Source organism: Pteropus vampyrus, unplaced genomic scaffold, assembly GCF_000151845.1.
Source record: "Pteropus vampyrus isolate Shadow unplaced genomic scaffold, Pvam_2.0 Scaffold436, whole genome shotgun sequence".
In the NCBI taxonomy this organism is placed as follows: Eukaryota; Metazoa; Chordata; class Mammalia; order Chiroptera; family Pteropodidae; genus Pteropus; species Pteropus vampyrus.
This window is the reverse complement of record NW_011889217.1, coordinates 1266515-1292982: the sequence shown is the minus strand read 5'-3', so window position 1 is coordinate 1292982 and position 26468 is coordinate 1266515. Positions and strand designations below refer to the sequence as shown.

Sequence of the window (26468 nt, the reverse complement as noted above, 5' to 3'; positions counted from 1 at the left end):
GCGAGGCGCAGAGCCCCGGCGGTCCCAGGGCGCGGTGAGTACCCCGCGATGGACCGCGCGCGGCCGGACCCTCAAGCCCTCGAGCTAACCTAAGAGACCCGTGGCCCTCATGCGCGCGGGAAGAGAGGGACATGCGTGGGCCCGCGAACAGTAGGTGGGGGGACAGGAAAGTTCATGGGAAACTTTGCCCGCAAACTCGGGGGTGGGGGGGCAGGAGAAGAGGGCCCCCACGTCCGGGCGCGCCGGGGGGTTGGGCGTGGTGGTGGTGGGGGCGAACATCTGCTGGGAGGAGGTGGCCCGTGCGGATTGTCCTAGCGTCCCCGTTCTCCCTCACCCTTCAGCAGCGCCCGCAGGGTCTGGGAAAATTCCGGAGCTGGGCGGGGGGTCGCAGTGACCCCCGCGCGCCGGGAGGCAGCTTCCTTCTCCCTCAGAAATCTGGACTTCAAAGGGCCCAGGGGTGTGAACGGACTCGTCTGCCGATGTATGTGTGTCCGTGTGAATTCCCGTGTGTGTGTGTGGGTGTGAGCCTGTGGTTTCCTTGTGAGTCCGCCTGTATGTCTCTCTATGTAATGGGTCTCCTTCCAGTGTCTCTTTGTAAGTCCTCCAGTGTTGGGTGCCGGTGTGAGTCCGCTTGTGGTGTATCCCCGTCTCTTTGTGAGTCCGCCGGTGTATGTCTTCTCCAATGCGGCTCTATGTGAGCCAGCCTGGGTGTCTCTGTGTTGCTTGGAGTAGTGTATCTCCCGTGCGTGGGGGCTGGGCCGCGGGGAGGTCACCAGACGGACAGCTCTCCTCCTCGGCTCCTCTCCTCTCCTCTCCTCTCCCGAGCCTCTCCTGCGTCTAGCTCTCGCACTCGCTTGCTCCCGTGGTCCCCTCCCCCCTTCAGTAGCTTCAGGCGGGCAGGACTATTTCACGCCTTGTTGAAAATTCAGGATTTTCTTTCTCTTTCCGTCTAGTCTCTCTCTTTGAGAAGCGTCTGTGTGTGTCTGTGTGGCTGGCAGCTTGTCTGCAACACTGGGTGTGTGTCTGCATGCCTCTTTCAGAGTATGTTTGTAACATTAGTTGTTTTGCCTGTAATACTTGCTATATTTGTGTCTATATCACTGGGGGTGTTAGTGTGGCTGTAATCACTGGGCATGTTTATACGTCTATAATTGCTGTTATGTCCAGGGGGTCTGAAACACTGAGTGCATTTTTGTGTGTCTAACTCTGGGTGTGTTGGTGTACCATTGCATGTGTAGGGATAAGGCTTGAACAATTGGATAGTCCTATGGCTGGCTGCAGGGCTAGTCTGGGCTTGGGGGAGGGGAGAGGACTGTGTGTCTCAATAAACTTTGCCTCCCTGTCTCCACTGTCAAAACCTACACAAACCCTCTGGACTGGTTCTTGGGGCTTTTGGTCAGGATGCATGACATGGAACTAAAGTTCATATTCCATCAGAGCTAATATTCCATTTGGGACCCTGAGCCTTATACAAAGACTAGGAGTTTAAAGTTCACACTCAAGACTCCTTTGGACTTTGGAATTCATACTCAAATTCACACTGGAACTTAAATTCACATGGACTCACCCTCAGAATTACAATAGAACAGTGAGACTCACTCATATTCACACTTACATTCTAGGGATCATATTCAAATATACACTTCAGTCCTGGGGTTTACATTCTAACTCACACTGGGGCTCTAAGTTCACACTTAGATTCACATTTTTATCCTGACTTGGCTCATAGACTTACATTGAGACCTAGAGCATACACTCAGAATCTCACTGGGGTCCTAAGGCTCACACTCAGACTCATTGCTTAAATCTTGAGGCTTTTATATTCACATGAGGGCCTTTGGGTTCACACTTAGAATCACACCCTGTTACACTTCTATCCTGGGACTCACATTCAAACCCACACTAGGATTGTGGTGTTCACATTCCCAGTGGAACTTAGAATTCATAGTCAAGTACATCCATGCTTTCTTTTGGTTTATGGTATATATCAGGTTAATTGGGGTGAAGAACAGAGACTGCTACAAGGTCTGTCCCCTCCAAAAATGGAGAAGGGAGGGGATACACGTGTGATCACATCCCTCTCTTGGGCTGTGGGCTGGAAAGGGAGGTGGGAATCACCGGCACAATTAAACCTTTCTGCCTTTCCTTCCCCAAGGAGACCAGGCTCTTCACAGGAAGGTCCGAGTAGTTTTTGGTACAGGGGTGATATGTACCCTTAGAGTTCTCCATGTGCCTTGTCCATGTATATTCCCCTTAAATGGTTTTGGTCACCTCTCTTCTGGTAGAGAGAGTCAGGTGTGGGGAAATAAGACTCTGGTCTGCCTCCCAAGACATCTCCCCCATCCTGGTCATCCTGAGGATAGGAGGGGTGCGAAAATTACCTGGTGAGGAGTAGAACTCTGGCTCCTTTGACACTTTCAGGGTGTTGAATCTGATTCTGAGTAAGGTGGTAGCCCCAGATCTGTGGTGAGAAGGTAGCTGGACAGGAGACTGGATTGGAACCTACCTTCTCTTATATCCTCTGCTGTGGCTAGAGAGGGATAGGGGCCAAGTTATGTTATATCTCATGATATTTCCTAGAATGCCTGTTGGGCCCTTATTCTGTCTCCAGGGAATGCCCAGGGTTCCCCACTCTACTCCTCAGAAGAGCAGTAGCCTTGAGGGGTGGGAGGGGTAGGGTTGTGTTGGGCTAGGTTACGGACAACCCTAGGATCCACCTGCCTTGGAGACACTGCTGGGGCTTTATATGCCCTCCCACTATGGGGCCAGTGAGTGCGGTGCCTGAGATGCACTCTCACGGATGGGAGCCCTTAAAGTCGGGACCTGGCCCTCAGGCTCAGATGGCTGGGCTGTAACTGCTCCCTGTCCCTGAAAGGGACACATGCTCTCCATCCTCTCTATGGGGTGAGGGCTTGGGGGCTATGCGCCCTGCTCTCTGTCACCCCATGGTGAGTTGAAGTGTAAATGAATCGGAAACATATGGAGCGGATTTTCTTTGAAATGCAGATGTTGGGGGGGTCCCAGAGAGCATGCAGGCTGAGAAGAGAGAGCTGACCCCTCCTCTAGACCCACCATGGGACATCAGCTATGTAAACTGTGGCCCTGGGTGACCACGCCCACCAGGGTTCTTGGCTTCCTGTGGGGAGGGGCTGGGCAGGCAAGTGGTCCCTGTGGGCCAAGAGCACTGAGGTCATCACCCCCTCCGTCTTTGCCTCAGCAGAGGGCAAACAGAGTCCTCAAAGCCATGCTGAGTTAGGGGTCACCAGAACCAAGAGCTCTGGGGGGTAAGGGGTAGAAGGAGGAGCTGGGGCAGACCCAGAGTTAGACGCTGTTGCTGTGGGGAACCAGCTCCCAGAAGCTGAAGCTAGCGTACAGTGGAAGGAAATGAAGTTAGACTATGGTGGTGACTTCTAGTCAGCTCAAGGGCTAGTCATGGAGTTTAGGATGGACTGAAGACAGGAGGATGGGTTTTTCCAGACCTGGGCAGTCAGTATGCCCCACCGTACACCATACTTTCTCCTCACAACACTCAGCAAGGTGGCATAGTAATTGCCTCTGGGCTCTGTAGGACCCAGGGACTGGGTCTGCTTTGCTCCCAGAGGTATCCTGCCCCTGGCACAGACCTGGCACACAGTAGGAGGGTAGTGCTGAGTAAACAATACATCTTCCATCAGACTGAGTGCTCCTTGTGGGCCTAACAGTATTCCCCAACTGCCAGCTAGTGACTCGGAAGGATTAGATGCTCAATAAATGTTGAGAAATTAATAGTTGAGTGGAACAGACCACAGGGATAGGAGACGCCCTGGGCTTGAGACCCAACACCCTCTGTTTCACGCCCCCATTTGGCTTGAAGATCCCCTGAGTAATTGCAGGCTAGACTAAAGGAAGGACTTCCCTGTTCTCGGGGCAGGAGAACAGAGGGTAGGCAGTTTCTTCCTTGAAAAGATCTGTAATAAGGGAGACCGGGTCAGGGCAATGACCCTAATTTTGTGGCAGAGGTTGGAGGTCACAACCTCTGTCCTCTCCCCAGCTTCAGGATTTTTCAGACTGTGGGAAAAGTCCTTTTTTCTCCATGTGGTTGTGAGTATGTCCCTTGCTCTCTCCAGGTCTAGGTTTCTTGGCCACTAGCCGAGGCAACGGACCCTATCTCTGAGCCTCTGAGGCTGGGCTCTGAGGTTGTTAAGCTGTTGTGGGCACCATGGACTGTCCGTATAGGTTATTAACGGCTGTCTGAGAACACAGGGTTCGTATCCTAAAAATACCCTGTTCAGCCAGAGCCTAGGAGTTACCAGTGTGGGCTGGGATAGCAGTGGCTGCATCTTGAGCATATAGACACAGCCAGGAGAGACTGAGAGAGTATGGGGAAACTGAGGCCGCATGGGCAGGAGATCCACAGAGGATGGAATCTTTGTTTTTTATGGAACAAAGATTGATAAAATTAGTGGTGCCAGTTAGTCCAAGTATGGCAATAGATAGGTTAATCTATTATCCTACACTGCAGAGGATTTCCTTCTCAGAGATGTATCAGGAGATATGTGTGCTATCAGACATAAAAATCAAGTAGTCAGTAGTAACCATTTCAAGTTCAGCCCAGCTTCAGAATGTTCCAAAAATAAGCGTGTGGCAAAGAAAAAAATCTCCCCCGAAGTAGCCTTTCCTGAGCCACTGCCCCCTTCCCTACCTCCTAGAGCCCTCCTTGCAGTCCAAGTCTTAGTAAGGTTTTTTTTTTTTAGGCGAGGCAACCTTTGGTTGACCTCATAGATTACAAGGACCTCGTCAGTTTACAATCCCTTATTTTTTTGTTTCATTTTATTTATTTATTTTTATGTCTACAGCACCTGGTCTTCCTAGGTAGTCTTCCATCCAAGTACTAACCAGGCCCAACTCTGCTTAGCTTCTGAGATCAGCCGGGATCGGGCTCGGGCTTGTTTAGGGTAGCATGGCCATAGACGCACACTGCCTTTAATAGCCCCCACCTCACGTCTGACCTCTGGGTCTCTGTGTAACCCCTCTCCCCAGGAGAAGGGAGCTATACAGTGTTCCCACAAAGGTAACTAGAGCCCAGTCTCTGAGGGCAGATGCCGTGTGACCTTGGCCTGCGAGCTGACCTTTCTGGGCCCCTCCATGAAATCGTAGGATGGGGGGGCTGGGCCCTTGCCCAGGCTGAGAGAGAAGGCGGTTTTGGCACCCATCCAGGCCCCTGACGTCAATGACTCTCCAAATAATGGAATCAATATTGGGTGTGGGGCGGGGGGGCAAGCGTGAACCAGGCCCCAGCGATTAGAAACAGATCAGCACAAACCCGCAGCTGATTCTGATAGAGCTGCCTTGGAGAGCTAGGGTGGGAGGCCTGGAAGAAGGTGGCCCTTGGGCGGGGGGGGCTCAGGAATGGGAGGTGGAGCCACCAAGTGTCCAGAGAGTGAGGGTACACAAATGGGCAGAGACTCTGGGGCTGCTTGGGTTGGAATAATGGGGTGGGGACCCCTATTCTAGTCCCTTCCTCCTTTGAGTCTTTGGGGTTCCAAGGCTAGGGGAAGTTTGTGAATGTAGACTTCTTTCAGCCGGTGAGTGATAAATAGTGGGCAAGGGTAGTTCAGAGTGCAATTCTCTGAATCCTAGACTGGGGCCCCTAGGCTGTATTGTATTAGGGGTCACAGATTATGCCCCGGATAGAGAGTTCTGAGTAAGACCTAAGGGAGATGACCTTTTGCTTGGAGGCAGAGGGCATTAACTTAAGATAGAGAAATGGGTATTCCCCTTTAGATTGGGAGTCTGGCCTCCTCCGTCAGCCCATGTCCTCTCAGCCTCCTAGAAGGTGAAGATGGAGTGGGCCATGGGGTCCATCGGGGGACGGCCTGGCAGCAGCTGACAAAAAACAGGAAGAAGGGCTGGGGGAGCACTGTAATTACGGGGCATTTATTATTAATCAGATGAAATTGCTGGAAGCAGCTGGTGTAATCTGCGTAGCGATACAGACTGCATGCCCCCCCAACACGTGTGCACACACAGATCACGCACAGCCTGAGCCTTGTTTGCTTTCACAGTTTTCTTCTTGTGAAGGTTGGATGGCTCTATGTGTCTCTGTGTCTCTGTGTTGGTGTGTATCTATCTGCCTGTGTTTTTTCATGTCAGCCTGTACCTACCTCTCCCTCTATTGTCTTTTTCCCTGGACTGTCTCTGGAATGGGAGGCGGAGCCACCAGGTGTCCAGAGCAGTGAGGGTACACAAGTGGGCAAGAATTTTGTCCTGATGATGTCTCTTTGTCTCTGTCTGCCTCTCTGCCTCCCTATCTAAGGTTTATCTCTTGATGTGCCTGTATCTGTTACTACCAGCCAGCCTGTCTCTAACACCTTATTTTAGTTTCTGGCCATCTCTCCCTGGTTGATGGTATCTCTGTATCTGTGGGCAGAGTTGGATGACATGGAGTCCCTATCTCATAGTATGTGTTAGGCACCTGATCATGCCTTTGGGACCTGTTTTTTGGCAGAGAGGGGCATTGAACGCTGAGGATCTCCTGGGATCTTATAGAAGGTGGGGGCTCTGTTAAGTGACTGGAGCAACAGTGGCTATCAAGATAGTCCTGAGTACAACACCTGCTCCCTTACCAACTACCAGTTGTGTGACTTTGGGCAAGGTGAGCCTCACTTTACTCATCTGCAAAATGTAAATAAGATTACCTCCAAAGGTGTTCTGACAATTTAATACAAAAATGTATGTTAAGTACTTATCATGGTGTCTGGTACATCAAGGACCCTCAATAAGTGTTAGCTGTTATTACTTTATTATCAGAAAGCACTGTGCAGGTGAGAGAGAGAGATCTTCAGAGGCAAACTGGTATAGCAGAAAGGCTTTGGAACTAAGACTCACATCTGTGCTCTGGAAGTAATCAGTGCTGTGGTCATGGGCAAGTTACTTAGCCTCCCTGAATATCAGTTTCTTCAACTGTCAAATGGGAATAGTATTAGAATCTACCCATGGAGGAGTCATGAGGATTAAATGAGATAATGCATATAAAGTGCTTAACACAGTTCCTGGCATACAACAGATGCTTAATAAATCAGAGTGGTGATCAGGCAGAGAAAGAAGATGGTAAGATGGTGGGTATTTATGCCTTGCCTGTAGCCATATGTCTCTATGTGAGTATGTATGTGAGAAAATGTGTGATATGGAGGTACTTGTGTTTGGAAACTGCCTGTGTGGGGATTCTGAATTGTGGGTATGTAGCGTGTTTATCTGTATGTGGTGTCAGGCAACTGACTTCTGGCCTCTCTTTGTCCTTGTGGCTCAGAACCTGAAGTCAGCAAGGGGTGCCAGATGGAGTTTGGACTACTCCCAACTTTTCCTCTTCTAGATGTTTCTCTGCTGCCTACCTCAGTCTCCCCTTCTTACAGTGGGGTTGTGAGTATGGAACAAGCTCTGAGTTGGACTAAGACCTGTGCCTCCTCTATGACCTCTGATTTGTGCCCTTTGCCCTTCTAGAATTCAGCCTTGTCATATCATCCCCCCTCCCCCCTTGGTTTTGGAAGTCTTGGGAAGAGTTTGGTCTGGAGGAGGAGGAGGACATTGATGTGCTCTGTGTGCGACCAGTGGTAAAAAGGTATGTGCTGGGGACCCAGGCTAGGCAGGTCAGTCTCAGGGCATCAAGCACATACAGTGGGTGGAGCGGTAGGTCTGGGGACGTGACTGAGATCCCTGCCTTTTCTTCCCTTGTCCTTCCTCCTGAAGCTTTCTGTGTTCTCATGACACGGTTGTAAAGGGGAAGAGACTTACCCACAGTCACATAGACAAGGGCAAAGTCAGGTCAGAAAACTAGGTTGTTCATGACGGGGCTGAATCCTGGATGTGGGAATATGTTTCTCTTATTGTCAAGGCTCCCTCTCTGCCCCTAAAGCATCTCTCTGGCTTGATTGGGGAAGCAGCTGGGTTTGGAGAACATTAGATGAGGGGTCAGAAAGTCCAAAATCTTCTGGGGCCAGCCTTAGGGCTGGGCCTGACTCTCCCTGCCTTTCATTCAGGCCAGGCAAGGCTCCTGGATTGGCAGCCTGGGGGTGGGGTTGTCCAAGGAATTGAGGCGCTGGAGCGGAACGGAAGGGTCTATTGTCCAAAACCCGCCAGCGGCCCACAAAGGGCCGGCCAGGCTTTTCATCTCAGCTCGAAAACAGACTGGCCATTTTCCCGGCCCTGGGAGTGGGGGGTACTGACCCTTCAGAACTGGGACTGGGGTGTTGTTCAGAGTGGGGTGGGGTATCCCAGGCTGACACATGGCCATAAAAGAGACTTAAAATGGAGCTGGGGTTGTGAAGGGGAGGAAGGGAGGCTCCAGAGGGCTGTAGAGAGTTAAGCTTCCATCTTATGGTTCCCAGAGGACCAAAGGACATAGAGTAGGGTATTTGATAGACATTCAGATTTACACAATAATAGGTAATAAATATTTATAGGGGCACACCTGGGAGGAGTCTGATGGCTTAGTTGGAAAAGTGAGCTTCTGATCTGTGAGGGCACATAATTCTCCCCACAAATTAGGAATACCTTAGGGAGCTGGAACAGGGGCTAGAAAAGAGAAAGCTAGTGGTCAAGCAAGAGTATGGGCTCCCTGCAGCAGGAGGGACTGAGGCCAGACAGCAGGAAGGACTTCCTGCCAACAAACAGTAGCTCAGATGCCCTGACCCTGTCCCCAGGGATTGCAGAGAGCAGGGGAGCTGGAGAACACCCCTGGGAGTTAAGGCTGAGGCAGCTTCTGTGGAGGCCGAGGAGGAGGCTGGAGGGAGGACTTGGCAGTTCTGTCCATCCTCCCCCAGCAGCACCTCCAGCTCCACTTAGAAACAGCTTTTTAATTTAACAAAGTGGATGAAAAACTGTTTTTGGAAATAAAAGATATCTGCTGTCTCCCAGGCTAGCACTCAGCCCTTGCAGAGAGCCTCTCTCTGAGCTTCTTCCGAAGGAAAAAAAAAAAAAAAAAGGCTGCCAGTGGCTCCTTTTCTCTCTGTCTCTGTTTCTCTTTTATTTATTTATTTGTGTTTCTGCTTCTTGGCCCCCCAGCTTCCCCTTGGCCTCCCATCAACTCCCCTATTTCAGCCTCTGTGGGAGTCTCATCCTCAGTCTCTTATCTTCATGTCTCTGTATCTTTCTGTCTCTCTTTTCCCGATCTCTCTTCCAGGGCTTGTCTCTCTTCTGATTCGTCTCTGTCTCCTAGTCTGTCTCAATCTCTGTTTCCCTTCCCCCCTTCCTCTCTCCCCCAACCCCTGCTCTAAATGGGTCTATTTAAAACACCCGACGCTGCCAAGTCAGAAAAGCGTCTCCTGATAAAGCGCATTAGGCGGAGGGAGGGAGGAGGGGGGAGGAGGGAGGAGGGAGCAGCGGGCGGACGGATTGATCCAAGCCCGTAACCCCATTAATCAGGCATCGTGGATCCCCCGCCCTCCCCCAGCTTCAGCCCCTTCAGAGCTAAAAGCCCCTGAAATATTTATCACCCCTCCCTCATGGGGGGTAGGGAGGGGTGTGTGGCCCTTGGTGTGAACATCCCCAGCTGCCTTGTGCCCTCCCTACAGTGTGTATGTGCACATGTATGTCTGCATGCATGGGTGTGTGCACCTGACAAGCCCAGAGCCCAGCAGCTGTCTTGTCCCCCGCCCCTATCTGAGCAGCCTGGTCTCCTGGGCAGCCCCTAGGGACGCTTAAGAGTCTGGCTGGACTCCTGCCCCTCCTGTAGGGTTCGGCTGCACAATAGGGAGACTTTAGGGTCAGTTAGGGATCCTCATGCTCCCCCACTCCCACCCCCCGCACCAAAGTGCAGTACCTGGAGGACTGGATAGCATTGCAGTATCATTCTCAGAGGGCGGGAAGGTGAGCTGGGGTTCAAAGTCCAGATTCCCCCAAATTTCAAGTGCAGGAAGGAACAGGGCATAGAGTTGGGAACACCATGCTCCTAAAGTGCATGAAGGTAACTTGGAAGGCTGGCTGAAGTTCCCCCTTTATCCTCAGAGGGCAGGAATATGACCTGGGGGTGGGTTGGGAACCTCCCGTTTCCTCAGAAATGCAGGAAAGTCAGTGACCTGGGCCTGGATGAGGGTTCCCCATCACTCCCAGACAGTAAGAAGGTCGCCGCTCTCTGGGGATGATTGGGAATAGGTCCCACATCTCAGGGCGTACTGATCCCCCCTGGCAGCAGAGGTCAGTCCTGAGACAGGCAGGGGTCTACCCGGGTTGGCCTCAGGCAACTTCGCCCTTGGCAGGGTCAGGGAGGTCCCCGGCCCGGAGCCTGAGGGTCCCTTCCCCCTCTGCTCCCCCTGAATCAAGTGCCACATCTCCTCCTGACTCAGACAATTAGATTCAAAGGATGACCTCACTGCCTGCCGTCCCTCACTCGCTCCCTCGGCTCGCTCGGCTCGCTGGTTCGCTCGCGGCGCGCCCCTTCCTCCCCTCCTCCAGGCTCGCTCGCCGCCTCGCTCCCTCGCAGCTCCGCCCGGCAACTTGCCTGCCGGTTTGCCGGCCGGGACTGTTGCGCCCCCCCCCCCCCCCCGCCCCCCGCTCTTGCCTCCCGGGAGGACCCGGGCTGCTCCGGCCCCAGCCTGGAGCCCCAGGGGCCCGATGCTCGCGGGCGGCCGGGTAGACCCACAGAGTGCGGGAGGCATCGACGGGGCGCCTGCGCGGGGACCCAGGTCAGTGGCAGCTCCTCGCAGGGCCGCAGAACTTGTCACCCCTGCTGCCGCTGCTGAGACGCCCCAGCCCGCGCCAGCCCTCCAGCCGGCCTCGGCGCTTCCCGCTCCTTTCTCGGCCCCCGCCCCCCGCGGCTGCTCGGCGCGCTCCCCCTGCCAAGCTGTCTCTTTTCTCTTTCTCCCCCCAAAACCTCCCTGCCTCTGCAGCCGGTGGGAGGGACTGGGACTTCCTGAGGTCCCAGGGATGGGGCCGGGGCCCATTGGCTGCAACTGGACCAGGCCTCTGAGAGAGGAGGGGGCTCTGGCTGTGTCCATTGGCCTGGGGGAGGAAACTACCACCTGGGTGGGAAGGGGGCTACTGAGAGAGAGGCCCTGGGTGCGGGGGTGACATCTAGACAGAGGGGATGAGCTCCTCATATCTTACGTTTCTCACATCCTGTGGGCCTTTTGCCTGGCTTCATTTGTCCCCACCTCCTGTCTAACTGTAGTCCCCACTGCCTGCTTTCATTCGGCCCCGACGGCCTATGCTCTTTGGGGCTCTGTCACCTGGTTTCCTTAGAACCTGCTGCCTGATTTCTTTTGTTCCCACTGCTTGCTTTCCATTAGTCTCTATCACCTGGCTTTATGGGATTGCCCTGTCTGGTTTCCTTCGATCCTGCTGCCTGGTGTTTGCTCCCCTGCCTGGCTTCTATGGAGCCCTATCAGGCTCCCTTTAGGATGGGGCATCAGGGCCCAAACTACACCTGGATTGGCAAGTGGTGAGGATGTCAACAGCATTGCAAGTCGTTCTCAGGTTGGGGCATGGCCCGCACGGCCTGGATTCTGTTCTGCCTGGACAGCGACATGGTTTTCTCTCTTGTGATGTGGGGGTAGGGCTGCAGGGTCCAAGGACACGTTAGGGTTCTTGTCCTCAGTGGTTACTTAGGGGGGGTACTAGCTTCACCAGTGCTATTCCCATCTCTCTTTGGGCCTGACAGTGATGACAGGGCTTTGGCAGGGTCTGGGGTTGAAGTTAAGGCCTCATCTCTTCCCCCTTTCCTCCCCATCTATAGCTAGGCCTGACATTTGGGCTATCCTGTAGACACAGAGAGGTTTTGAGGAGGACTGGGATCACACAGCAGGTAGCTAGGCTGAGAGCTGCTACTAATCCTCATCCTGGAGAAGAGGGTGAGGCGGAGTATGGGGAGCCAGCCGGGTTTCTGGAGTTTTCTGGCTCCTGCTGCTACCGCGGTCACCATCTCTTCATCCAGGGGCTTCTTCACCCCTCTTGTCTGGCCTGGGTCTCCTGTCATTCCTGAATACTGGTGAAAGCAGGGTTAGGGAAGGAAGTTGCTGCCTGGGGAATAATCGTCTACTTCCTCACTTTTTAGGAATCAGCAAAGTTCCTCCTTTCCTTTTCCTTCCTGCCTTAGGCCACCCTAAGCTTTACTCCCTTCCCCCCAAGAACAGCCTGGGTAACCCAAGGTCCCAGCACAGAGTAACTGTTCTGAATGTGTATCTGTGTATTTTCCACTGCTGGGTGTAGGAGTATGAGAGGCTGAGGGTGACTGGGGAATTCTGAGTTTTTGGAGGTGAAGTGGTATCTGTGAGGAAGATGGACTCTTCTGAGTATATGATGGTATCCATATGTGAGACCGTCACTGTTCTGAGTAAGTGCATGTGAGAGTTTGTGTGTGTGACTGTGTCTATAATATATGTGCACGCACACCAGTGTGTGTGAGGCTGTGGCAGCGGGTGTCCATGTGGGAGGCCATGATGTGTGGCTGTGGTGATGCCAGTGTCTGTGAGAGGCTCCTGGGTGTGTCCGTAAAGCTGTGGCTGTGTATGTGGAGGTGGGGCTTTGGGGAGCTCTTCTGGGTGGTTGTGAGAGCCCAAGTGTGTGCTACGATCTAAAATGACGTAAGCACTGGGTGCTGTGTGGCCCTGCATTGCTGGTGTGTGTGCGAGCATGTGCGCTCACGTTCTCATGCCTGTGTTTACCCATCAGGAACAGATTGCTCTGACTTCCCCACTGTGAAGAGGGGAGTAAGGGGGAGGAAGGATGGTTTGCTTTTGCCGAGCTGACCAGAAGCTTCCTCAGGAGTTTGTGCAGTGTGCGTGCACATTAAAGGGGGCAGGGAGAACGGGACACTGTTAGATGAAGACAGTCGAAGTTTCTGTTCCCCCACCCCCAACTCTGGTTCTGTCAGAAAGACCATCTTTAGTTTTTTTTGTTACAGATCGATGCTTCACATGTACTGCCTCCCCAGCCCCCTTACATGTGTGCATGTGTGTATACATGCACACAGGCTTACAAGCATAGGCTTCTGCGCATGTATTTGAGGGTGTGTCTGCACCATAGCAGCGATGGGGCCAGGGGTGGCATGGAGATGCTGAAGCAAATAGGTCTTTGTCCCAGGCCCCAAGTCTGGAAAGCTATTTTATCTATTCTTATGTATATATGGAAGTCCCTGAAGCCTCCTTCCTGCCCTGCTTCATCTGCTGCAAGCCCTCTCCTCCATCAGCTAAGGGAAGTCTCATTCAACCCTATTGCTCTGCCCATCCCCCACCTTACATGGAGTTCTTCCAGCTGTCTAACCTCCTGCTGCAGCATTCTCTTCCTCCAAGAGGAGCAGCCTTTACTCCCTGCAGACTTAACCTGACTAGTGTGTGAGCTTTTTTGGGGTAGAGTGTCCTCTTCATTCTTCTAGAAGCCAGAAGAGACTCTGGACTGGGGTTAGGGGATGGGGGTTTTGGTGCTTGTGCCTCAGCTTCTGTGCAGCTGTCCAGAACCCATGTGCCCAAAGGGAGGACAGGGACTTATCTGCCCCTTCCTGCTCTCCATTTAAGAGGCAGGAGGCTGGACCAGATGACCTCTAAGGGAGAAAGCTCAGACTCTTTGCACCTAGAGGGCTGCATAAGCACAGGCCTGTGTATACATGCATATGATATGCAAGCACATGCCCAGGTTACCAGGCAGCCCCACTCTGGAGTGGGCCTCCACATGTGGGCACGAGCTGAGCTGGTGAGATTCAGGTTCCCACCCCCAAGATACCTCCCAGCTGCCCATCCAGGCTTGTCATGGGAGGGCCCCAGGCTCCCCCCACAACACGCCTGCACACACGTGCAGCAGGGCACGCACATGCTGATCTCAGGGTCCCCAAGGTGCCGGAGGCTGGGGGTGGGGGGTTTGAGCACTCAGAGTCCAGGCTGCTGCCAAAATCCATAGAATCTTGTCCCCCCCAGGCCCCCATCTCCGGCTGTGGAGGTCACAACAGCAGGTGCGGATACCCACTCCCCCCAACTCATTCACATTGGACCGCCTCCTTTTCCACAACCTCAGCCAGCGGCTGGAGCTGGGGGACAGCCCCCCCTGCCTCCCTCCTGGTCACCCCCTACCCCCCCTTCCTCCACTGGTGCTCAGCTTCTCCTGCCCCCTTATATGGGGGGAGGAGGGAGCCTATGTTTGGAAGGAGTCTTTTCCCTTGAGCACTGGGGCTTGCCCCTGCAGTGGGTGGGGTTATGGTAGCTCAGGAAAAGATAAGACTTGAATCTTGAATCAGGCATGGCTTCTAGGACTTACGCTCCTTGGGGCGAGGGCAATGAGAGCTGAAAGATGGGCCAGGTCTGGAATGGAGAAAGAGCCAGAGACAAGAGACTCAGGAGGGAGAGACACCACAGGGAGTGGGAGCCCGTCTGCCCCATAGCGGGCTGCCCCAGCCCAAGAACTGGCCCCTGACCCAGCCCACCCCCTCCCCTATAGGGGGCCTGCTGGGCCAGCTGCCAGGGGCCAGGCCTCCCTCCTTGGCCTGTCCCCCCATCCCCCAGCCTCTGGACGCTCAGACCTCTGCCCCCTCCCCCACCACCCACGCTGTCCAGGCTGCCTGGTGGGATCTGGGGGCCTCCAGGCCTCAGCCCCTCCTCCCGCTCCTGGAGCTTCCCGCCAGCCTTCACTGTCTCTCCCAGGCTCCCCCTCGGCCACTACTGTTCCTTCCTGCCCACTACATCCTTGTCCCTGTCCCCGCTCTATCTCTCACTTTTTTCCTCCATCTCCAAGTGTAGGTGTCTCTCTTCCTCACTCCACCCTAATTCCTCTGTAGGTCTGAGGACTCTAGAGTTCCTCAGGCCTTTGAATCAGTTTATGCTGAGTCTTGTCCTGTGTTCTTACTTCATTCCCAAGACAGACCTTCTAGGGCCACTGTGGGGAGAGAGGAAGGGAATGAGGTCTCAGGACAGAGTGCCTTTTCCAGAGAGATTCTGGAGTCCGGGGTTGCCAAGGAAGATGGAAGCTGTGGAGATGTCACCTTGGCCCTGCCATAGGCCATTTGCCCTCCATCAGATGAATGTTTCTGACCTCACCCAGCCTCAGGCCATGGGAGAGTCCAGGCCAGTGAAGTTCTTTGGATCTCATTTTCTTGGAGGCACCACATGGGGCCTCCCTTCTCATTCATTGTCTAGGCCACATTGAGCCTATCTGACCCTTGGCACACCCACACCAACCAACACCCTGAAGCTCCGAACACAGTTGCACATCACCAAACACGCAGTCAGTGATGCTCAGAACCTCCCATCCCCATGCTGGATGTGGTAGGGATTCCTCAGGGTTGAGCTTGTATAGCCTAAACTGCCGTCTGCTTCCACAGGGATAAATAGGGGCTTTCCAAAACTTATACTTCCCCTTCCTCAGGTTCTGCCTCCAGCAGGGCAGGAGCTGAGAGTAGGGGTACAGGGCACCTGGGACCTTGCTGGGGTTGGCAAGCAAGAGGAGTATTGGGCCATTGATCCTAAGCCAGGCTTAGAAACTGGGTAACTGAAGTCCCTGATCCAGAGCCTGTCACTGTATCTGTCAGTCTCACTGCTGGTGATTGTCAGTTTCCATGGTGCCAGTATTACTGTAGGTATTATTCTGTGTGACTGTCCATGTTACCGAATCAACATCCCTGTGTCACAGTGGATGTCATCATCATTGTTACTCTATGTGATTGTCAGTCTCATTGCATTTTTGTCTTTGAGGTTATGTTACTATAACTGTGACTATGTCAATGTCAACAGGTGTCATTGCCCTGTTTGTTGGTGTTATTGTACGTAACTGTCACTCACTGCATCATTGTCACTGTAGTGACTGTCAACAGCCTTGTGTGTCATTGTCAACTATACAACTGTGTTATTTATACTGGTGTTGTTATCACTATGTAATGCTGTCTTTGTGTCACAGTGGGACAGTGACAGTAAGTTGTGGTTTCAGGGTTTGTTTCTTGGTTTTTCAGCTGTGTGTGTGTATAATGATAACGTTGGGGTTCTGTGTCAGGAGAGGTGCTGGGCTTTTTCTACTGACAAAGGGTTTGGGCTACTGGGCACTATGCTCCTTTCTTGCTAATAGGATGTCCTCTGTTCCCACATCATTCTGGGCCTGGGACTAGAGGCCAGGCTAACCCTTAGAGGGGTCTACAGGGAGCCCAGGTCAGTTTGCATGGCCTTTATTTGTGGGATTTTGTGGGATTTATCCTGCAGATCTGTCCCAAAGACATTGGGTGTGAATTCAGAAAATTCCTGGGAAAGATACTCTTTGCCCTGGAATGGGCAGCCTGAGGTGAGCCAGGGCAGGGTTGAAGTATAGCCTAGATGCCTCTGGCCTCAGCTTCCTTACCTGGAAGTGGGCCTAGCGCAGACTCTTAGGGAGAGGACGGAGTGAAATTAGCCTGGGGCTTTCTGGATCTCTGGGACAGAAATGGGGTGGGGTTTTAGTTCACCCTTATCCCCTGGGGGCTGGATTCCTGGATCCCCAGGGAGGAGCCCTACAGCTCCCAGGAAGGCCCTGCTCTTCTTGTCTTATGTTGGCCAACTGCTGCGTTGACAGTGTCTCACACTGGAGGAGCTGGGTGGGCTTAGATGCTCTAGGGTGGACCCAGGGACCTTGCCAGTGTCTCTGTCATTTTCTCTAGGTCTGTCTCTCCTTCTGCCCTTGAATCTCCGCCCATCTCCTTTGCTCCGCATCTCTCTTCCTGTGTCTCTTCCATTTTTCTCTATTTCAGTCTCTTCTTGTCTCTCTGGGTCTCTGCTCATGGCTTTCCCTCTCTCTCTGCCTCACCGTTTCCCCCTCCCTGGGCATCTCCCTTTCCTGGGTGCCCCCAACTATGCAGTATCTGTCTTGGTACCCCATCCCCCACTCTCTGCAGCACTCTCTCTCAGCAGCGCCCGTCTCCCATGGCTGCAGCCCTGTTGGCCCAGGGCCCGGCCCTTACAGTAACTCATCGGGCTGATGGAGGCGACTTTGATGAAGAAGCCACCCCTCCCCCTGCAGGGGCCCAAGAGTGTGTGTGTGTGTGTGTGTGTGTGTGTGTGTGTGTGTGTGTGTGTGTGTGTGTATTTGCTTGTATGCATGTACTCCCGTGCCAGACAATCTCCTTGCCCCTGTCTACCACAACTGGGACCAGGAAGGAGCTGGGAGCAGAGGGCCACCTGCTCCCTCCCTCTTCTCCTATCTTGCGATCTAACCTTCATCCACTCTGCCTGCCCTGCCACCTCCCCATGCTCAGGTTCCTGCTCCCATGTGGTGGGCAGTGAGTGGCGCTGAGGTGAAGTATCTTCTTGGCTGTGAGGAGAAAGACATGGGCAGATGGCAGAGATGGTGGGGGAGGGACTAAGGACTACCTGCAAGGGTGGAGGTGGAGAACCAGCTCTTGTCTCTATTTCTCTAGCACTAGCTCTGAATTCAGACAGTCTTGGGTTCATTTCCTGGCCCCACTACTTGCTGACTGTGACTTTGGCCATTGTCTTAACCTCCTAGGCCTAAGAAGTAGCTGAAGATGGGGGAGTGGCTGAGGGTCAGGAGCCAGGCCAAGTGGTAGCTAAGGCTCCAGGAGTCACTGATGTGGGAGGGTTAGCCAAGGCTACATGGGGCCTAGAGAGATGAGCTGTGCCAGGGAGGGGCAGTCAGAGCACCTGTGGCTGTGGCTGGAAGAAAACCAGGTGCAGATGGGGGGACTAGCCTGGTGAGGGGCCAGTGTAGCAACAGGCAGGCAGGAGCCCTCTCCTGTAAAGGAACTCCCGGAAGTCAGATTCTCTCCAATTTCCCCACCCACTGCTACAGGCTAACACCCACATTTGTCTCCCCCTTCTCTAGCTCTGTCTGCAGTGTCTCTGGCTGTTTCTCTGGCGGTATTTCTGGCAATGTCTCTGGCTGTGTCTGGCAGTGTGTTCCACTGTGTGTGTGAGTGTCCCTGGCAGTGTTTTTAGTGGTGTAGATACTTTCTGACTGAGCATCTGGCTGTGTGTGTGTGTCTCTCTCTCTAGCTGTTTTTCTGGGTGTATGCCTATTTGTATCTATCAGTTTTTCTGGTGTTTCTCTGCTTGTGTGTCAGGCAGTTTCTCTGGCACTGTTTTTGACAGTATCTCTGGCTCTCTGGCTGTGCAGCTGATGGTTTCTCTGCCTGTGCTTCTTGCTCTTTCTCTGATGCTGTGTCTATTCGCATCTGACTGAGTCTTTTACAGTGTTTCTGGCAGGTCCTTTGGTTGTATATCAGCTGTATATCTCTGACCATGTTTCTGGCTGGTTATCTCTCTGGTTGTGTCTGTCTGTTTCTCTGGCCTCGCACAGTCTCCCAGTATAGTATATCTTCAACTATGTGGAACTATTTCTTTGGGGTTCTGCCTGGCTGTTTGGGGCGGTGTCTTTGAGCAGTGTCTTTGCTGTGTGTCTGGCTGTACCTCTGACAGTGTCTGGCAGTGTTTCTCTCTGGGTCTCTACTTCTGTCTGATTGGCAGCCCCCCTTTCTCCTCGGACTGGGGTGGGAGAATCGGATTTGGACCTTTTTCTGCAGGAAAGAAATTATTTCCCTGCCCTCAGGTATTAGCATGTCCTGGGGCAGGATGGGGGGAGGGCAACTGGACCCCTTCCAGGAACCAGGACAGCAGGTAGGGTGTTAATTGGATCCATCTTAGCTTCTGGGGACATGTCTTGAGTGTCTTTTATGTGCTTATATGAGTGTGTGTAGACGCTGATGCGCATCTCCTAGGCTGGGGGTCCCAGGCTCCTGGGGCACATGGCTGGGTGAAAGATGGGCTGGCATATGTGACAAGGACTTATATGTGATAACTCCTTGTTCTTTTGGTCATCGGTCATATCTGACCTTGGTCACAACCTCTGTGTACCACTGCCTTAGTACTCTGCTGCTCTGAACCTCCCAGAGCCCAGTGGCAAGGCTCCCTGGAGGACAGATCTGAGGGGCTCCTGAGCATTCAGGTTTTGGGCTCTCTCCCCAGGAGTACAGCAGGGCCTTCCATTCGAGGCAGTTTAGAGAAGTATGGACCTCCAGCTAAGTTAAAACATTACCCTTTCAGTTTGCAATGTTTATAGCTAATTAGTCAACCTCACCAGTAAAGTTTTTGTTTTTTTTTAGAAAAACGACCCTAGCATTACCATTGTTCTCTAAGTCATCCGCGGCTGACAACATCCTGCAGCCAGCAGCCTTATCGAGCAACAAACCACTGTAGGTTCCCCTCTACCATCTTAGCAAACTTTTGCCTACAGATGCCAATAATGTTTTCTGTTGCTTGAAAGAGGATCCTGAGCCCCATTAAGAAGGGCATTTGGGGTCAAGGTGCCCTGGCCCTAAGGCTGGGATTTCCCAGTCTTGCCTGAGAACGGTAGGGAATGGTGGCGCGGGTGGTTCCCCAGGAGGTTCCTGCCTAGGCTGATGCTGCCCTTTCCCCTACACCCCTGTTTCTCCCAACAGATGGCTGCTCCTGTCCCATGGGCCTGCTGTGCTGTGCTTGCTGCCGCCGCTGCCGTTGTCTACACCCAGAGACACAGTTCGCAGGGTGAGTGCTGGGTGGGAGCGGTGTGCTCCTTGCCATCCCCCTCCCAGAGCTGAGCGTGAACTTTCCTTGGCACAGATGTACGCACTCACCCAAGAGCCACACACTGGCATGTGCTGGCATTGCCACCCATGAACACCCAGAGGAGCATGAGTCATCTGACACTTTTATCCAGGATGACCCACTGATGTCTCATAGGCAGTCTTCCAGTCTCTCCTGGGTGGTCTCATGCTGATGGTCTCTCTGGCCTGAGATGATCTGTCTTTCTTTCCACTAGGATGGATGTAAGGAGTTGGGGGCCACTGTACAGTATCTGGTGAAATGGGGCCCCCTGGGATTTTGTCGGAGGTGCAGTGGGAGGCACTGAAAGAGACAGTAGGCAAGAATGCTTCCCCTTATCAGAGATGGTGGACTGAGAACAAGGATGGGGGGATGGCAGGGTGACAAGTGGAAAAGGGCTGATACACTAAGGAAGGAGACCGGACAGTCAGTCAGCTGGAATGGCTGGAAGAGGCAGGGATTGCTCAGGCAGAGCCACTGGCAGCCTCTAGCTCTCTCCCTACCAGTGTCCAGCTAGGGCTGAGTCCTTCCCACAGCCCACAGGGTAAGGAGCTTACCCCTGATGGGAAATAGGTGCCTTCTTGAACTTGACCACTGCATTTGAGTGAGGCAGCACCTCAAACAGCCACGTCAGTACTGGGGCTGACCTCAAAACTCCTTGAACAAGGCTCTAAGTATAGGGTGCTCCCCTCTTGGATGTATTCTGCATCTCCCCACACCTCAATTGCCTTGGGTAGAAGCACAGAAGGTAGAGGCACCTCTGGGGCCCAGGCATGGAGTAGATCCTGATGGCTGAGTTCTGTCACCCTCAAGGCTGTGAGTTCAAGGAGGGCAGTAGGTCGAGGCTCCTGTGGCCCCTTCCTGGTGAGACCAACACTGAGACCCAGAGAAAGCCTGGCTCACCCCAGGGCTGCTCCCCAGTGGTCAGGGACCCAAGGTACCACTAGGCCAGCCCATCAACCTCCTGCTTGCAGTCAGCCTACCCTGGGCTCCAGTGCTGACCTGAACTGCTTAAGCCTGCAGTGGTCTCTACTATTGGCCTAGCCCCTGCCCTATGCATAAATCAGAGCCAGATATGACCAAGGCCTTGGGTGAAAGACCGCATCTCTGCAAGCGTGTGAGACTGTCCCTGTGCATTAGGCTGTATTCGTGTGGGGGTTGAGACTATATCCCTGTTTAAGTACATTTCTCGGTGTGGTTGTACCCTCGTGGGCTGTGCCCCAGTGTGACATTGTCTGTGTTTGATGATGCCCTTCGTGGAGATGTGTCCTTGTAATTGAGACTATCCCATAATGATAGTTTGATAGTTTCTGCTTCTGTCTCTTTGTGTGTCTGTCCCTGTTGAACTGTTTCCTGGTGTGTGAGATTGTATCACCATGTATAACTGTGCCTCTGCGTGACAGAGGTGCTCCTCTTGTGCATGCATGTGATCTTGTATCAGCTTTTCCCATCCCCAAAGTGGGACAGTGTCCCTGTGTGGCTGTGACCTTGTGGATGGTTGTCCTGTGTGTGCTTGTTCTTTTTTGTGGTGACTGTCCTCATTCTATGTGTGTGGTGATGAGAGGTTGCTCAAGATGCCCGGGGGGACTGTTTCCGGCATGTGGTCCCCATGTGAGCCTGTGTGCGCAGGTGCGAGGGAGCCGTCAGCTCTGTCCCTCTGTGTTCTCTGTGTCCATGACCTCATCCTGTCTCTGTCTCTCATCCTGGCTTCTAACAACCTTTTCACAGTTGATTCCTTTGGAGCATTTGTCACCGCGTCAGGGCCAAGAACCCCATCCTCCTCCTACTGCTTGATTTAATTTCTGAAATGGACAGCACATCAGTAGGGGCACCCACGGGGCGGGAGGAGAGCTGTCCAGAGACAAAGGATTAAATCACTGCCATCTTTGGAGCTGTTGCATGGCTGTGTGTATTGCCATTGTTCTGTTATTGTAGCAGTTGTGACACTATGTGATTGTCATGTCATGTTGCCCCCTCTGCCTCTGCCTTGTGGCCTGTAGTTGTCTTCTGTCATTGTGTTGTCATTTTTCATTCTTGTCCCGCTCTCATGTTGTTGATTTGTCATTGTTGTCGGGTTGTGTTTCCATTTCCTCTGTGAGGCAAACAAGGTGCAGTGGCGAAGTATTACCCCATTGCCATTATACTTGTGCTATTGGGTTGCTGTTTCCTCATCTTGTGGCTGTACCTGCCCCCCAGGATTAAAGGGCTATCCTGGGTTCGTGTTAGTTCTGAGCTGCTATTGGTCAATGTTGATGTGTTGCTGCCAGGACCATGATGGCCACACCCCTTCCCCAACGGTCAGTTTTCAGCCTCTTCCTCAGGCAGCTGGATGCAGAGTCTCTGCTGGGGGGTGGGGTGCAGAGAGAGGGGCTTGGCATGTTTCCTGGAAGCTCCAGGTTTTTGGAAGAGAGGCTGGAGGGGGGCTCAGAGGCTAGGGCTGGTGAATTGGGGAGGGCTCTATGGCTTGAGCCTTGGACACTGGGCCTCTGGTCAGGGGGAGGCCCCCATTCAGTCTTTGGTCCAGCCTCACAGCTGTGGCCTCCAAGGCCCCCAGCCACCGCCCTTCCGCCCTGTTCATCCTCTGTTCGGCTGGTCCCAGGCCCCACAAATGAGTGGTCAGGGCTGGCTGGGTTTCCAGCTTCCCTCTTCAACAGGGACAGGGAGGCTCAGAGAGGGGCAAGACAGAGACAGGCAGCAGGGGAGAGACCCGGAGAGGCATGGAGAGACCCCAGCACAGGGAGGCTGAAAGAGGCAGCAAACAGGGACAGATGTTTCAGCACAGAGAAAACCAGTACTGGGAGGGGGCTGTGATGGAGGGAAGGGGGCAGCAGGCAGCATAGGGGGATCCCTACCCCCTGAAGGCCTCGTGGTGTTAACAAGTCTAATTAAGAGGCCACTGGCCCAACTTAATTGGCTCGTTAACAGGAACTGCCTCTGAAAATCCCCCAACTCAGCGGGGTGGCTCTCAGAGGGGAGACGTGAGCTAGTGTTAACGAGGGATCCCGCAGCCCCCCAACTCTGACCCCTCCCCCTCACTCTTCCCCTCCCACCCTCACTCCACAGATCTGGCTAGAACCAGGGAAGCATCTGTCCTTCCAGGCTTGGGGGGGCAGGATGAGGAGAGTAGATTTGCATCTCGAGGCTCTGCATGCCTGCTTCTCTGCTGGTGTCGGTAGATGAGTATCTGGGACCACTCTCCTCCCCCACTTAGCCCTGCCTCTTGACAGGTGCTCACTCCCACCCTTCCACTCTAGTCTCCTGGGCTCCGTCCATCACGCCTGGGTTGCTGAGACCAGGGCTGGGATTCGCTTTGGGGTCTGACAGGCCCCTCCTGGGGGGCAGGAGAGGGATGACCAGAGAGCTCCCTCAGTCCCAGCATTTCCCCACTCCCACCCAAGCAGTTCCTGCTTTACCAAGTTGACAGCTGCCAGGAGTTCCCTGGGGCTCTGGTCCTCCACCCTGCCCATTCTCCCTTCTGCTGCTGCTGCCCAAGTCCTGAATGGCTGGTTGGAGGATGGGGTGGGTCTTGTCAAAGGGGCCAGAGTTGGGGAGAGGGAGAAAGGCAGGACAGAAAGAGATAAGGATGGGAAAGAGAAACAGATGGGGCCTCTCAGCTCTAGCTTGCCTGGGTAGCAGATGTCACTGACTGGGGCTGTGCCTGTTGGTGGCAAGAGGTTAGGGTCAAGGGGGTCTGGAAAACTTTTAAAAGACCTAGGGACTGGAAGTGAACTGAGTTTTCACTGAGATCTATCCCAGAACTCTACACATTCTCTCTCTCTATCACACACACATACGCACACACACTGAAATCACTCATTCACTCACACGCAGTCCCCAGACATGCACACACACAAATTTAGAGACACTCACATACCTCTACACTTGCACAGCCACGGAGAAATTTTGCTCACTCCTCATCTCTCTAAGACACTCGCACCGTCAGACACAGAGTCTCTCATCCTGGACTCCTCAGTCATGCACATTCACAGGCTCTCATCCTTGTACATTCACCTGGAGTTACTGGGCATATCTGTGACATGTGACTTTTGTCCTGTGCCCTCCCCAACTCCCACAGAGGCACCCCATGTGCAGTACGAGCGCCTGGGTTCAGATGTGACTCTGCCTTGTGGGACAGCCAACTGGGATGCAGCTGTGACGTGGCTGGTAAATGGAACAGACCTGGCCCCAGACCTGCTCAATGGCTCTCAGCTCGTACTCCATGGCCTGGAACTGGGCCACAGTGGCCTCTATGCCTGCTTCCACCGTGACTCCTGGCACCTACGCCACCAAGTCTTCCTACATGTGGGCTGTAAGTGTTGTTCCCGACCCCTCATCCGATCTCCCACTTCACTCAAGGGGGTTGTCATTGAGGCCCAGACCCTTGGCCCAGATCAAGTCCCCTTCCTGTTGGTGGACGGGGGAGGGCTTCAGCACCCTGACTCTTGCCCTCTGATTCTATCCCAGCCTGCTCTTCTGACCTCTGAACCCAAACTTACCAGAGTCCAGACCCCTGGGCATTTTGCACATGCATTTTACCACCCCGGGGGTCTCTGAGATCCTGAAATCCTATTCTTATGACATGATGGGCAAAGGAGGGCTGGCAGCTCATTGCCCATCTAGGACCTGATGGGGAGAAATCCTGGGGTCACATCTCAGAGTGGGAGCAGCCACATTTCACTGTGTGCTCTCACAGAGGCTGCCCGTTAGGTCCTCATAGAAGAAAATGGGATCTGTGGTTATGTAGGTGTAGGTACGGGCACTCGGGGAGGCCCAGGGAAGAAGGAAGGCTTCCTGAAGAGGGAGGCACATGGAGACTTAGAGGATTTGGAAGAGACATTGAAAAAGTCATTTGTAGCAGAGAGCTGACTGTGACTATATTCCTCAGAGGCTAGGAGGACATGAAATAGGGGAAGGGAGCTAAAGAAAGGGATGGGGCAGATCATGATCCTAGGAGCTGAGGAATGATATGATAAGGGTCGCGTTCTCGAAACATCCCTTTCATTGTGGTGAAGAGAGGCACGTTGGACAGGGCAAAGCCAGGAAGGAAGGAGGCTGTTGTCGAGATGCAGGAGAGATGATGAGGACCTGGAAGCAGGGCATAGAGTTGGGGAGGTTGAGAGAGGGCAGTTGGACCCCAGGAGTCGGTGATGGGTTGGAGGTGGGGAGGATAGGAGAGTAGAAAGCAGGAAGAGTCAAGACAGCTGGTGGTACTAATCACTGCAGCAGACACAGTAGGAGGGTTCATTGGAGGAGAATATAGTATGTTCCCTTTGGACAGTGTTTTAGTTTGGGCTTCTCTAGAATCAGATCCCAAGATGATAATTCATATGTAAGTAGCTTGTTTGGCAGGTGATGGAATGGGAAAATGATAGAAAAAGGAAGTTAAGTTAACCAATAAAGAATGAGTTACCAGCTGTTATGTCTGGGCTACTGGCACTTTACCCACCCGGGGAACTCTGAGAGCCCAGGCAGAACATAAACCTTGGAGGTCTCCTGCCAGAAGAGTAAGGGAGCTTGGATGCTTATATATCATCTCCTGCCCATCCCTGGGAGGGGGGTTCTTCTGGGGTGGGTGTGGGGATGTTGTAATTCTCCAGCACTTTTGGCCCGATGCCTTGGCAGACAATGCAGCCTTTGGTGGCCAAAGAAAGCTCTTAGGCAAATAACTGCAGAAGCAGCCGTGGGTACGGGCGAGGGCTCTGCGGCACTAGTGATATCTGCGATAGTTCGTTGGGGTCCTCAGGGGAAAATCAGGAGTTAATGGCTTATACCCAGTGGATTTGAGAGTCTAGGGTTCAGGGGAGAGGGCTTTGATGGAGATGGGAAATTGGGAGGTGGTCATCATCAAGGCCATGGAAGGGGGTGAGATGGCCAAGGGAGAGATTGTGGGATGAGGAGAGAAGAGGACCCAGAACGAGCCCTGAAGACCATCACTGTATAAAGGGTTGATGGAGAGAAATGAGCCACAAAGAGAGAAGAAGGAGCCAGCAGGAAGGTAGAGGGAAGCCCAGGTGAGTGCGATTTGGAAGAGGGGTTTGGAGAAGTCGGAGGGATGAGATTATCAGTGTTGAGGGTCAGCTGGGCAAGTTCTGGATCTCAGCCAGAGGCCCCTACTGACAGAGTACTCTGAAAACAGTTTCACTTCTTTTCTTCTTCAGCCAAAGGTTCAAGCTTCTCTGGCCTCATGCCAGGTGGGTGATGCACCCTACTGTCTGAAGATGGTTTCTTTACTCCCTGGGAACTCCCCGAGAGGAGGAGATGCTTGAGGGACCTGGAACCAGGCCCTTCCCCCATTGTCGGGAGATTGGTGTGGACGACCATGGGAAATGTTAGGCTGAAGGGTTGCTCAGGGTCCTCCACAAAACACTGACCCACCAATGGGGCTGAAGGAGGGGTGGAAATATGTTTTGGTGGAGATGTTGCTTTTTCTCTTTTTCCAACAGAAAAGCCTTTTTGATGAGTTAAAACCAGAGAGATGGTATTCCTAACCAAACTCTTAGTTGCAAGCCAAGGGCGGAGTGACCCCTGTTGGCCAGGTGGAGAAATGCAGGGCCAGCCTATGGGCATCCTCCCTGACTCACCTTAAGTGGAGCCCTCAGCCCTGCCCAGGCCCTTATACTGGGTGGAGGGGGCCGGGGAGAGAGGCCATATACTGACTGCCATGGAAGAAGGATGAGGCCAGCTTGGCACCACCACCCACATTCTTGTCTTCTCAGTTTGTGTCCCACTAGTTCTCAGGATGGACAAGCTGGGCAGTGATGGCTGGGCTTTGATGACTCTGGGCCCCCATTCCTGATAGCTTGATCATCTTTGAGGGGTCATTGGAGGGGAACTGTGTCTGGAAGTAATGGTTATAGTTTATATCCACCTGACATGCCTACAGCTGCCCTGTTGTGACCAGAGCCCAGACCTTTTGTGTGTGCGTGTGTGTATACACACACACACACACACACGTAT

At 53.3% G+C, this 26468-nt stretch overlaps 1 protein-coding gene and 1 pseudogene across 4 annotated transcripts in view; one reads left to right on the top strand and one right to left on the bottom strand.

The window, feature by feature from the left end:
* The window catches only part of CNTFR (ciliary neurotrophic factor receptor), a 37150-nt gene continuing 10682 nt past the window's right edge, over positions 1-26468 (top strand). For 2 of the 4 annotated variants that reach the window (XR_002777473.1, XM_011381435.1), the window contains exons 1-4: positions 1-34; positions 7480-7597; positions 19370-19454; positions 23587-23820. Coding sequence is in view for 3 of the 4 variants with exons in the window: in XM_011381435.1 (XP_011379737.1) it covers positions 19370-19454; positions 23587-23820 (319 nt within the window). In the remaining variant the exon portion in view is untranslated. Of the gene's footprint in view, positions 35-97; positions 155-7479; positions 7598-10556; positions 10659-19369; positions 19455-23586; positions 23821-26468 lie in introns of those variants that run through there. The other 2 variants (XM_011381436.1, XM_023524075.1) reach the window with 2 other exon arrangements.
* LOC111732284 lies at positions 4827-4951 on the bottom strand (annotated as a pseudogene).